This window comes from Lepidothrix coronata, unplaced genomic scaffold, assembly GCF_001604755.1.
Source record: "Lepidothrix coronata isolate B3197 unplaced genomic scaffold, Lepidothrix_coronata-1.0 Scaffold166, whole genome shotgun sequence".
Taxonomy (NCBI): Eukaryota; Metazoa; Chordata; class Aves; order Passeriformes; family Pipridae; genus Lepidothrix; species Lepidothrix coronata.
The window spans coordinates 594,683-607,735 of NW_016690346.1; the positions used below are offsets into that span (position 1 = coordinate 594,683).

Sequence of the window (13,053 nt, forward strand, 5' to 3'; positions counted from 1 at the left end):
TGTGTTCTCTGCAAAATTAAATCCGTAGGTAAAGTTGCTCTGCTATTAAAAGCTTTAAGGCTCGTTATGCATGCAGATTCATGAGCTCATACATATGTAGCTGTGTAGGTCTAACTGCAACTGTAGAGTAATGTGTGTGCAAACTACTCAGAAATAACCCTTGATGTTGTTTCAAAAACAAGATTTGTGTTCAACAAAATGTCTAAGATAATAAAGGAGATGGCTTTCCATATTCCAATAGGTCATTGTCCCTCCGTAAGAGGGATGTTAGAGTGGCGAGAACAGCATATTGTTTCACTTCTGGACTCTGAAACTGCAATGCAATCAGTATTTAAAATAAAATACTTCAGAGCTGGATAAGCTCACTTTTCTTGTAGAAAAATAGCTTATCTTGTTTAATTTTACCAAATTTTCTATCTGAGAGATAGAAATCTGCTGAAAGTGAGTTTCTTGCAGCTAACTGCATATAGTTGACTTCACTTTAAATATGCTGTCATTTTGTACCTTTTGCACTATATTGTTTATTGCATGGTGTCTAATTGCTTTATTGTAGTTGTTTAGTTCTATTACATAGACATGTAATTTTTGTCATAACTATTCATGTCTTAGCAATAGAACTTTTGACAGACTCTAAATTTATAGAGTGGGACAAGTCAGTTTGGCAGAGATACTTCTCCTTACTCTGTGTTTTCTTAAAGACGAATGATTACCATGGAGCTGCATTTACAAGGGGTTTTCTTTTCTTTCTGTCAGTGTTAAAACTACAGTTGACTCATAAGTGACTTCTAATTACAATGCTGTTCTCACAAAAAAAAATTTATATAGTATGTTAGTAGTTAAAATGTTTACATATTTTCATTAACTTCTGAAAACCCTACTCTTTGCTAGAATATATTGCTAAATAGTGACATTTATGATAAATGTCTTGTATAATATTTATGTTTTAAGTATACCCAATAAAAATCATCCTAGCTTTGTGCCAAACACTAAATGTAGATGGTATATATTTAAATTTTGAGTGGGAGTTGTTTCTATTTCCTGGCAGATTTCTCTGTTAGTAAGTATAATTACTTTCAGGAATGATGATTTGTTAATAACCTGTATGATGAAAAAGATAGTGTCCAGTTTTCCAAGCATAGCACTACAATATCTTGTTATACTAGTGGGATACATAAGGATTGCAATGGAAGCAGTTTTGAGTAAGATTTTTCTATTTCATCTTCTAGTTCTTACCTTCACTGTCAGTGGGCATCTGTGGAAGAGCTGGACAAAGACAAGAGAATTCAGCAGAAGATTAAGCGGTTTAAGGCAAAACAGGGCCAGAACAAATTCCTTTCAGAAGTACGATTTGTTTATTTCTTTTGGGTGTTTTAAGGAATGTTCTTATGAGTTCTTGTTCTGTATATGAGCAGAACATTTTGAATAACTGTAGCATTTTGAATAACAGTAGCATTTATTCTGGTATAAAGCAGAACCATTCTGGATGCAAGTCTTGCAAGTCTATGAAACTCAAGTGATCTATCCTGACTCTATACTTTTTCCTCTAGTGGGTTTTTTGGGTTATTTTTAAAGTGAGTGGCCAGTTGTTTGCTTTGTAAGCATGACTGAATCAGTACCATGTCCCTTTTCTCGGGAGCTGATTATTCCGGAAAAAATGCATCCCATTTTTCTGTGTTATGGACTGCTACTCACTAGGGATTCTAAGCTTTTTATCATCAATTTAATTTCACTTAGAGCCATAAGCAGTAATGTGGCAGGGGTCCTGTCAATAAAAGACCAGATCTGCTGATTTGTGTCTCTGAAAGCTTACCTTTCAGTAAAATGCTGTCTTTTAAGAAAAAAAAAATGAGGTCCATCAGCTACTGTATTTATTTATTTATATTTATTTTACTATATCATTCAAGCCAAGCAAAACCTGTTGCAAATTGAAAACTTTCATCTGTTCTCAGTGAAGGCACCTGGAATTGCTTCTATATTCTTTTTTTCATCTTTTTCCAAGTGGATCACAAGTTATTGTAAATACTTGGAATTTGTTCTTGCTTCAGAAAAAACTTTTAAAATGTACATAGTCTTTAGTCCTTTTGTCTGTCTCTTCTGTTGGAGGATATATTAAAAATATAAAATTAAACACTGTGCTTTAGTATGCAAGTGTATCCTGTAAGTTTTTGAAGGAATAAGAAAGAACATAACAAATTGTGATTTTTTGGAGAAACTGTGTATGCATGCATTGTCTTTTCTCTGTTTTTGAAATAATAATCTTCGAATCTTGCTTATAAAGCTGTTAGACAATTCCTGTAGTTAAAATAATCCAAAGGCACTTAGTGTACAAGGCTCTAATTTCTTTATTGCAAGCTGTAGTTTTCAAGAATGCTAAATGCATTGCATGCCATAAGCCTTTTCGATTGCTCATTAGTGAATTGTAATTTCACACTTCATTTAAAATATTCTTAAACATTCTCTCACAGTAAAAGGTTTCACACAGTAATTAAGAGGCCCAGTTAACAAAGTCTGAGAAGTCTGATTCCCTCACGGGGAATGATCTTGCTGAATTGTAGCATTTCAATTAACATGTTGAAGTTTGCCAAATATAAATTCTGTGTCACCGTGACCCAAAATATTATTGCGTGGTGAAATATATAATCATTTTTCCTCTCTGGAAGGGCTAATAGAGATATCTTTTATATTTTTGCCTCTCTCCTTGAACAGATTGATGATGAGCTTTTTAATCCAGATTATGTGGAAGTTGATCGAATCATGGATGTTTCACGTAGCACAGATGATAATGGAGAGGTAAACAAATATTTTAGTGCATCTGTAGCCATATAGACATTGTGTTTAGAATTTATTGTTTAGAAATGTGAAAATAATAAACACTTAGAGAAGCTACCACAGTATATGTGTGTATAAAATAGGAACGTGTTTGAGAAGACATTGGCTAATATAGCAGCTTCCCTAAAATAAAGGGAGTTAAGTGAAAATTCCAAACTTCTTATAAGTTACCTATATTTAAAACAAAACCTACTACAAAGTAACCAAACAACAACAACAACAGAGGAGTGGTACTTAATACAGTAGGAATATGATATTCATGCATGTAATGCAGAATTTAAATGAAAATTGCAAGAAAGAGTCTTAGTTAAGTGTCATAATGGTTTAGACATGGTTTGGACTACCTGTTGGGGAAGAGTTCGTGAATTCACTGTTTCTTCATTTTTAATGACTTGTTCTGCAGAACAAGATAATTTTTTCTTTCAGGAGATTCCTTTTTGGTCCTGGGAGAATAGAAAACTTCACTGGCTGTGCCAGTGTTTCCATATTGCTCTGTCAGTGAATGGCAATGGTTGAGTTACCTGCTGGGAAGTTTTTGATGACACTGATAAAAGATAACTGTTGACTTTTTTCAATATGTAGTAAGTCATAGAAATTGTAAGGGTTGAAAAATTAATATTGTTTTACTTCTAAATTTTAGTCTAACCTTAGTGATTTCAAATGTAGTGTGCTCATTTTAGTGAAAAGCCTGCATTCCCCACATTCTAACCTTACTTCGTTAGGTTGTCAAGGTGTCAGCCTGCTGTTAGCTTATCCTTTTGGCTGATTCAGGTCTGGTAAAGCTTTCTGAATTTTATCTGGCCTGCAGATCTCCTGTGAAAATGGTTATGCTTTTATTCTTTCTATATTGTGATGTAATATTATTTTTGTCTTAACAAAGCCTGTAACGCATTATCTGGTGAAATGGTGTTCGCTTCCTTATGAAGACAGCACTTGGGAGCTCAAGCAAGACATCGACCAAGCTAAGATCGAAGAATTTGAGAAACTGATGTCTAGGGAGCCAGAAGTGGAGCGTGTGGTAAGAATTGGCTCCATATAGAGGATTTTATTTGAAAATAGTAAAGTAATGTGGTCTTTTAGAAACCACTAATGGGATTTGCTGTATTTGAAACAGGAGAGACCTCCTGCCGATGACTGGAAGAAATCGGAGAGTTCCAGGGAGTATAAAAACAATAACAAACTCAGGGAATACCAGTTGGAGGGAGTAAACTGGCTTCTTTTCAATTGGTACAACACGTACGTAAAACATTGCTAACTGCTGAATCCTGCTTTGGAAAAGCTTTTATAGCTTATTTGTAATAATAACCTTTTAAAGTAATCATCTAAATCGAGGTTTTAGAATCATTTACATGTCTCATTTTTTGCTGTGGGAGTCATATACAAACTAATTTGGGGTGGAACATGAATATTTCAGATAGATTCTTGTGGCAAATGCTTCGGGCTCATGCATACCCCCTGCTGCCCCTTCCTTCCCATTGTGAACTTGAGAGGTACATAGAACGGATATATCCATGCTTATTGCATCACAAATCATAACATTTATTTAAAACGCAAAAAGATTATGATGTCTTTTCAGTGTAAACTTGCAATTTTAGAAATATCTGGTTTATTCAGGCTATCTTCTTACTGATTTTCTATGTTTTAAGTTAGGAATAAATCATTCAGACTGGTTTTATTATTGTTTTCAGACGAAACTGCATTTTAGCAGATGAAATGGGGTTGGGAAAGACTATCCAGTCCATTACGTTTCTCTATGAGATATATTTGAAAGGAATCCATGGTCCTTTCTTGGTTATTGCACCATTGTCCACAATTCCCAACTGGGAAAGGGAGTTCCGCACCTGGACAGAGTTAAATGTGGTTGTGTATCATGGGAGTCAAGCAAGTCGACGGACCATTCAGTTGTATGAAATGTATTTCAAAGATCCACAGGTAAAAGCTCTTCACGATTTTTCTTTTTTTTTTTTTGTATATGCCTTAGTGTTGTTTATTAATTTAAGCATCAATTAGTTTTGCAGTACTGATATGTTAGGTTTTAGCTGATAAAGAAGATACGTGTATTAGTAAGGAGAGTGCTTTTTAATAGCAGCCAACAGATCAGCTGGAAATAGAAGGGCACCAAGGGATGGTGCAACTCTTGTTTAGAGTTTCATTGTTTCATGAAAGGTTTTTGTTACTATGCATTCCTAAGGAGAGCTGGCAGAAAACTACTTTAGTTGGAACTAAGCTTAAAAATCAATCTTTGCCTACCATTCCAGGAAAGACCTGCTTCCAGAAATTAGACTCGTTGCTGCTTCTTTATCAAATATTCTTTATCAATATATTTGAATCTGTGTTGCTGTGCTCAGGTTGAATAGTTCCTGTGAGTGAAGGAAAGCAGGTACAGGAAAGGTTAGGGGTAAAAACAAAAACTTATTTGGAAAACAGAAGATAAGAAGAGCAACAGACCTCTACTCTTAAGTGCATGGCTTTACCCAGAGTAAACAGAATTGGGGGAAAATACTGTGCATACATCGAACGATATTGCAAAACAATATAATCCTCTTCAGTTAAGAGGAAAAATAAAAAGAGTGGGAGTCCAACCTGATTTGATATATTGTGGAGTATTATTTTTAACTGATCTTAAGGAAGTGATAGTGGTGAATTCATACATTTAGATTTTCTGTAAAGCATTTGATTATATGCCACTGGATATTTTGATTAATAAACTAGAAGGATATAAAATCAATATGGCACACATTAAGTGGATTTAAAACTGGCTAACTGATATGTCTTGATGTAATTGTAAATGAGAAATGATTTGCATTTCCAGCATAGTTCTTCAGGCATTGGTTTGTGTCCATGAGCTATATAACACTTTTATCAATGACCTGAAAGAAAACATAAAATCATTACTGAGGAAGTTTTCAAATGATGCAAAGACGGGGAGAGTGGTAAATAATTAAGACAGTTCATGCATACAGAGTAAGCTGTGTTACTTAATAAATGGGGTCCAAGCTAACAATACTCAGAATACTAAATATAGGACTATCTGTGGACAAGGAATGAAGATTCTTACTGTAGGCAGAGAGCTCGACCCTGAGAAGGCTGTAAGACAAATGTAGATTCTTTTGTGCCATGGCACACGACCAGTTAAATATGAGTTCATACTGTGAGACTGTGGTGAAAAGGGCTAGTGTGTAGGAGGAAACAAATCTTTAATAAGGATGAGAGAAGTTACAGCATTCTTCTCTTTGTCAGTAATGTGGTGGGTAGTCCTGCTTAGCTTTCACTTCCTGTCCTCAAAAAGAGTGTTGAAAAACTGGAGTCTTAGAGCAAAGCTATGAGGGTGTTTGCAAGATATAAAGTATGCTTTTACAGGGAAAGAATTGATTAAAAACTCTTTTGAAGGTGATGACTGTGGCACAACGTGACATGCCATTAGGACTAACAGAAATAGTATCACGTACTTAAATATAGTAGAAAAACATAAAGTAATTTATATTGGTTAGATGTTACATCTATTTGGTCTTGACAATAATTGTCTCAGCAATTTATCCAAGAAACTTTCAAATCAAAATCATATACCTGGTTGTTAAAGATTTAATTGAATAACAGTTGCTACGCTGAGGTCTAATGGTCCAGAGAAGCTCTGGATGCCCCATCCCTGGAAGTGTTCAAGACCAGGTTGGATGGAGCTCAGCAACGGAGTTTAGTGAAGTGTTCTTGTCCACAGCAGGGGGCTTGGAACTAGATCTATAAGGTCTCAACCCAGGCCATTCTATGATTCTATAATATTCCTTATGATCATTATCACATCTAGCTTCTTACCTAGATGTATGTATAGTGTACAAATGAACTGGAATTGAAATAATTTTTAAAAATAAATTCTTAGCAGAGATTGATATTTTATATACTTTAAAAATTTGGATTTATACAAATACTGTCTCTACTGAAATGTTTCCTGTGTTAAAAATCATGTTTGTTGGTTATTTAAGCAGTGCTTGTTCTCAGCATGTTCTTCCCCTTAGGATACAGCAGTTACCTAGCATGAAACCTGAAGGAATGTCATCAGAAAAATCCCACTTACTGTGCAGATTCTTAGTGTTATTTTGGCAATATTGTTTCGTTGATCTAAAGGCTACTAAAAGGATTTACAGCAAGACGCTGCAGAAAGTTTTGGTCTCCCTATTGCCATATTCTTAACTCACCTCTTGCAGTGAGCGTGGCAGTCATTTAACCCCATAGTGAGTAATGACAAAGCACTCATGGCAATGAGAAAATGAATCATTTTCTGCTAGCTTTGCTCCCTGAACTGGCTTAAGAGGAGATTCAGACAATTGCTACATTTGCAGATAAAGGAGAAAGGGAGTGAACTCATCCTTTTGGTGGCAGCTAGCTTAGATGTGTCACCTTCTGTGTTCCATTCTTTGTAAGATGGTGTCAGCTGTGAAACGCATGTTAGAAACTGAATTATGGGGGAAAAAGTCTCTTCGTATTCTGACAAAATAGTCCCCATGTAGTGTTCAGACTGGCATTCTCTGAAGTATCATCATTGGGTGTGCGATGGGAGACAAGAAGGGAGAGAAAGAAGACAGGTTTTGGCAGTTTCATTTCTAGTTCCCTTGCCAAACATATCAACCAAGACATCAGCATCTTTGGCTTTTTAGGTCTTAATGTGAAAAGAAGCCTCTCAAGCTGAGCTGTTTCTCAAAAAGACAACTGAACATTGAGAAAGTCTGAGTGGCTTTGAAGGGCTGTAACAAGAGACAGCATGCATATAAAGCACCTACCCATCTGCAGTAGTGTGGGTTTTCAGAGTCAACACCAGTTACCAGAGTCAAGTTGTTGTGAAATGCTAGAGAGTTGTTGATGACAAAATAAGTTTCTGCAGTGGTGTGACTTCAACAGTAAGGGTATGGTATTACCAGAGACATTCTGCTTGTGAGATTCTCATAGAGAAGTCTGTTTTGGTGTTCTTGAACAATATAACTGAAAAATCCTTCTAGGGGGCCTTCCCTGGGTGGAATATCAAATAAAACATTTGCTTTTCTAAAGTGTTCTACTTCTTAGAAGGAGTTCTATTTTAAGATCAGGAAAACTATATATGCCAAATAGAGCTAATGACGGAGCTCTGTGAAAGAGTTGACTTGTTTGTGATAGAAGTTTACTTGGCTCATGAAAAGGTTACAGCATTTCAATTTGCTGGCTTTCAAAGCTGCCCACTTAGTATATCTTCATCTGCTGTTTGTTAAGTAGCAACTTTTTCTGTCTCTAAGAAGATAAATGTTTCTGAACTATGCCATGAGAAAGCATAGTTGAGCAGGTCATTACTCCCTCTGAAATGTTCTTGGTACAAGAAGGCAGATATAATGCTGAGTTCAGGTTATCAGGTTTCCAATCATTTTATTCAATCAGTAGCCAGTTCTGATCTCTTAAGGTTTGGAAAGGGTTATATGCAGGTCACTTATAAAAGGATTCAGTCCTGCACAGGTCCAAAGGAAGAAATGGTCACCTTACTGTAAAATATCTCTTTCTTTTGAAATGTATTCAATATACAACCCCTGACATAGTCCTGCTTTGAAAACATAGAATGGCTTTGAACTTGTGTGAGGCCCATCCTTAGAGAGACAGTTTTTCTGCACAGATCCAGTGACATCGGAGATACCAAATTGCATTTTTCTTTGAACAGCATTGGGAAGGAGCATAGCATAATATCAGAAAGATGCTCATTACATGTTCATAAGTAAAGTTTATTCAAGCTGGGTTTTTTGTAAAGGCTCTTTGTATAAGTGCTGAAAACAAGACTCTTAATGAATGATAGTGAATATGGTGCCAGACATCAAGTTAATTGTCCTGTTAAACTTTGCTTAATACAGATATACAAAAATATTATGGAATTGTGTGCATTCTCCATTTAAGAGTTCAAATGTTTGTTTTTTTCAAAGCTGTTTACTAGAGTTGTTGTGGATGCCCCATCCCTGGAATTGTTCAAGGTTATGTTGGATGGAACTTTGAGCAAACTGATGAAGTAGAAAGTGTTGGGGCTCATAGCAGGGAGTTTGGAACTAGATTGTCTTTCAGGTCCCTTCCAACCCAAGCTGTTCTATGAATTGTAGGTGTTTTGAATACTGAGTGTCTACCAGGAAAAAATTTACTGGAGAGCACAATATTCAAATAGCCATAAAAAGGAAACCTTAGTGCACTTCTGCCCTATTTGGATTGTCTGGGAGGACCTTCGCATACCTTTGATTTTAAAGAAAAAAAAGAATTCTCATGGCAAAATCTGTAAATCTTGTTTGAATATTGCAGCAATACATTAATGCCTCAAGGCATTAGTATAATCCATATGAATTACAGCTGAAATACTTGTATAACTTCTTTGTAATGAATGTGCAGTGGTTCTGTGGGCCTTTTTACAGGATTAAAAACACCTATCATGAAGCCAGCAGCAAACTTACGCATTTGTATTCCCTCGTTTAATCAGCAATAATGATTTAATTTACTTTAAATGAACATTTTGCTCATTGTACTGTTCTGTATTTTTAAAGAAAAATTTTGCAGATGAAACAAATCACTTCCTTTCTTTGCTAGGGAGTTTACTTTTAATGTTTGCTGTTCTTTTTAGGGTCGTGTGATAAAGGGGTCCTACAAGTTCCATGCCATTATCACAACATTTGAAATGATCTTGACCGACTGCCCAGAGCTGCGTAACATTCCATGGCGTTGCGTGGTCATTGATGAGGCCCACAGGCTGAAAAACAGGAACTGTAAGCTTTTGGAAGGACTAAAGATGATGGACCTGGTCAGTGCAAACATATGTATTTTTATAACTTCTGATTTATGATTTAATCTGGAAGTAAAATAAAAGGTTTTCTTCTGAAGTGAATCATCAAGTGTTAGGAAGAGTGAGGTGAAGGAAAGCAGATGAGAAAGTCTGTAAAATACCTGGAAGCATATGCATACCTTCAGTTTTGGAGTGCTGGTGCTTAATAAGTTTTTTCATTGATTTAGACCTAGAATTATGTGGATTCTTTTAAGAGAACCAAGATAAATTTATTCTTTCCTTTCTGTCCTTTCGTGTGACTTAACCCATAGTCACTTCTTTACGCAGACATTTATTTAAAAGTATAATGTGGTCGGGAGACCAAATTCAGCCATGAGAGTTAAACTGCTCTGCATTAATATCAGCTCTAATGTTAATTTGTTGTGTGGCCATAAGGATGTTCTTTCAGAGTGACTAAGGAAGGCAAAAGTAAGTTTGTTTCTGATGTTACATAATTATGTAATATGTATACAAAATAGGTGTATTAAGCACACAGAGAAAAACAAGATAGTGTAAAGGTATTTACCATTTAAAGGGCACAATAATTATTTTTTTATGGTCAGAAGAATCTTTTAAAATGTGAGGAGAATGCAGTCATGCTTTGTTAATAAATAAGTTTGTAAAAATGCTGTATACAATTTATTGTCCTTATTACTGTTGCTAGTAGAGGAAAGCTGAACTTATAGTAGTGGCAATAGATAGAGATATGGGACTTCTCACATGGGTTCTTGTTATACTTCGAAATTCATGTTAGACCGTGGGCTAGTTGCTTAATCTCTCTGTGCTCCTCCTCTAAAGCAATATGTAACTCTAACGAGTCTCTGCCCATCTCATGCTCTGTAACTTTTAGTAGGACAGTAGAACTCTGCTTCAGGTTTACTGTGTTGGAAACTTACACCTGCTCTGAGGAGATTAATGCTCTGAGGTCCATTGGATGGATGTGTGGTAAATCGGTGGATTTTTACTGGAAGTGATGGTATATGTTCAGCTGTAATTTTGCCATTTAAAGTTCATTGTACTTGTGAAAGAGCTGGGGTGGTCTGGATCAGTAAAATCTCTTCTTGTGTCTTGGAGGACTTTTGGAGGTGCTTAAGTTGTGAAGTATTTTTCTGAGCTATCGCTGAAGGGAGGCCAGAGTACCAGTTAGAAATGTCTTGAAAAGAGTTTTATGTAAGTAGCTGGGGGAGGGGAAAGGAAGCAAAGATAAGACAGACATATGGTGATGAGAGGAAGGAATTTTGTGTATTTTTCCATTGAAAATTAATTGAGATGAATTCTTAGGCAGCTATTTCTTAACCTTTCAGGAGCATAAAGTGCTGCTTACTGGAACCCCTTTGCAAAATACAGTAGAAGAGCTATTTAGCTTGCTTCACTTCTTGGAACCAGGTCGCTTCCCATCAGAAACCACATTCATGCAAGAATTTGGGGATCTTAAAACCGAAGAGCAGGTAAACTTATCTTGCACACTTACTTTTCTGTTTAGATATTGTGAATTTATCCATCTAATTACATCTGAACTTCATCACTTGTTTTTACAAATAATACTTATTTGCTTATTGGAAGACCACAGTGGGTTTATCGCTATGTTTTCGTTTGTTTTCATTTTGTTAAGTTTTTTGCTTTTTGACCAAAAGTTACTTCCCTTTGTTAAAATGTAATGTTTAAAAATAGGGGTCATGTGCCTTGTAATGCTTTCTGGATAAAAATACTTCTAAGAGAATTAACTTGTCAGTTGACATTCTTCCTTAAGTATCAGCATCAGTGTCCTCTGTAACTTCTGTGGAATTAACATGAGAGTTTTCTCAATGATTCTGTGCAAACAAAAACATACTTGAAACCCAGTTCAGCAAATGGAGGGAGAGGGTTTTTTGACTCAGAAACAGATTTCTCAAGCTGTCCAATAAGAGATGCTTAAATCAATATACAGTGCAGCATGTTTTATATTGGAAATGTAAAATGTTTCCATGCACGTATGAAATTTTTTTTAAAAAGCCAAATCACCTTAACATTAGCAGTTAACTGAAACATGGCATCTTCATTTGGCTGTTTGCAACCTGTGACAAGAACTGCATGCATTGTTGTGTGCAGTTTTGTTCTCTTTGTCTGAAAATTTGATTTCTGATATCTCTTAACTTTTGTCTGCTTGAATTACAAAAATTTGAAGTAACTTAGCTTTTTTTTTTTTTTTTTTTTTGAGGAAAATGGGCATTTTCTTCTTTCCCCCTTCCACTCTTTAGGATGTGTTTTAAAGTGTATGCCACAAAACCTGGAGACACTAAAAATTATCAGAGTCTTAAAGCTAAAATGTTTTCATTTTTAGACCAGGCCTAAATAGTTTTCTACTTAAGTGGATGTCAAAACTAGGGAAATAAGAAGATAATTAGAAGCAGATCTCTGAAGGGGGAAAATAGCATTAATCTCTGTTTAGTGATTAGAAGTGAACTGGAAAAGTTAGATTTGCCTATATAGCTGTACTCAGGGTTAGCTCTACATGACTTGTGTGCAGTACTGTCCTTGTCTAGAAAGATAGTTCTGAGGTCTTATTAATAACAGACATCACTAAACAGAAGGGCTACACACTAAACATTGACTTTAGAAATGTGTATGTCACTGAGTTAATGAGAACTCAATCTCTAGGCCATTGAGGAAAGATTTTTTACAAATGCTCTCTACTTGGGATTTGAGGTAGGAAACAAGGATTTTAGAATTAAGGAAATTGAAAAATGAATATTTGAAGCCTTGCAGTTTTAATTCAGTTATTTATTAAACATCTGTTTTCCAGGTGCAAAAACTCCAAGCTATTTTGAAGCCGATGATGCTGAGACGTCTCAAGGAGGATGTAGAAAAGAACCTGGCCCCCAAAGAGGAAACAATCATTGAAGTTGAGCTGACAAATATTCAGAAGAAATACTATCGTGCTATTCTTGAAAAGAATTTCACATTTCTTTCCAAGGGTGGAGGTCAGGCGAATGTACCTAATCTTTTAAACACTATGATGGAACTAAGAAAATGCTGCAATCATCCATACCTTATTAATGGTAGGCCTCCTATTTTTCTCCTCATTTGAAAAATGGTTTTAAGGATATTTAGTAGGTACAAATTCTATTCCAGTGTGTCTTTTTGTTTATTCATGTATTTTAAGTAGAAAAGTGAGATAGCCTTTTAGGTTTCATAGGTATGGATATGTGCTAGCCAGGACAGCACTGCTTTTGCAGACACCTGTGCTTTTTTCCACGGCTTCCTAGCCCTGACAAAGTTAGTGTTGGTATTATCAAGTTTTTTCCTGTTATTTCTGACAAACAAGACTTCAGTTATCATGTGGGTTGTTGGATGCTGGCATGAATATGGCAAATTTTTTATTCAGAGTTGTAGTTAGCTGCTGCTTAATTTCTTGATGTAGAACATTATTAGATAGTGAC

General features: G+C 35.7%; 1 protein-coding gene across 4 annotated transcripts in view; it reads left to right on the forward strand.

The window, feature by feature from the left end:
• Positions 1-13,053, forward strand: part of CHD7 (chromodomain helicase DNA binding protein 7) — a 130,755-nt gene that overhangs the window by 92,895 nt on the left and 24,807 nt on the right. For all 4 annotated transcript variants that reach the window (XM_017829638.1, XM_017829639.1, XM_017829640.1 and 1 more), the window contains 8 exons: positions 1,227-1,341; positions 2,707-2,790; positions 3,710-3,847; positions 3,944-4,065; positions 4,518-4,761; positions 9,437-9,613; positions 10,939-11,082; positions 12,417-12,672. In XM_017829638.1, the coding sequence (XP_017685127.1) occupies positions 1,227-1,341; positions 2,707-2,790; positions 3,710-3,847; positions 3,944-4,065; positions 4,518-4,761; positions 9,437-9,613; positions 10,939-11,082; positions 12,417-12,672 (1,280 nt within the window). The remainder of the gene's footprint in view (positions 1-1,226; positions 1,342-2,706; positions 2,791-3,709; positions 3,848-3,943; positions 4,066-4,517; positions 4,762-9,436; positions 9,614-10,938; positions 11,083-12,416; positions 12,673-13,053) is intronic.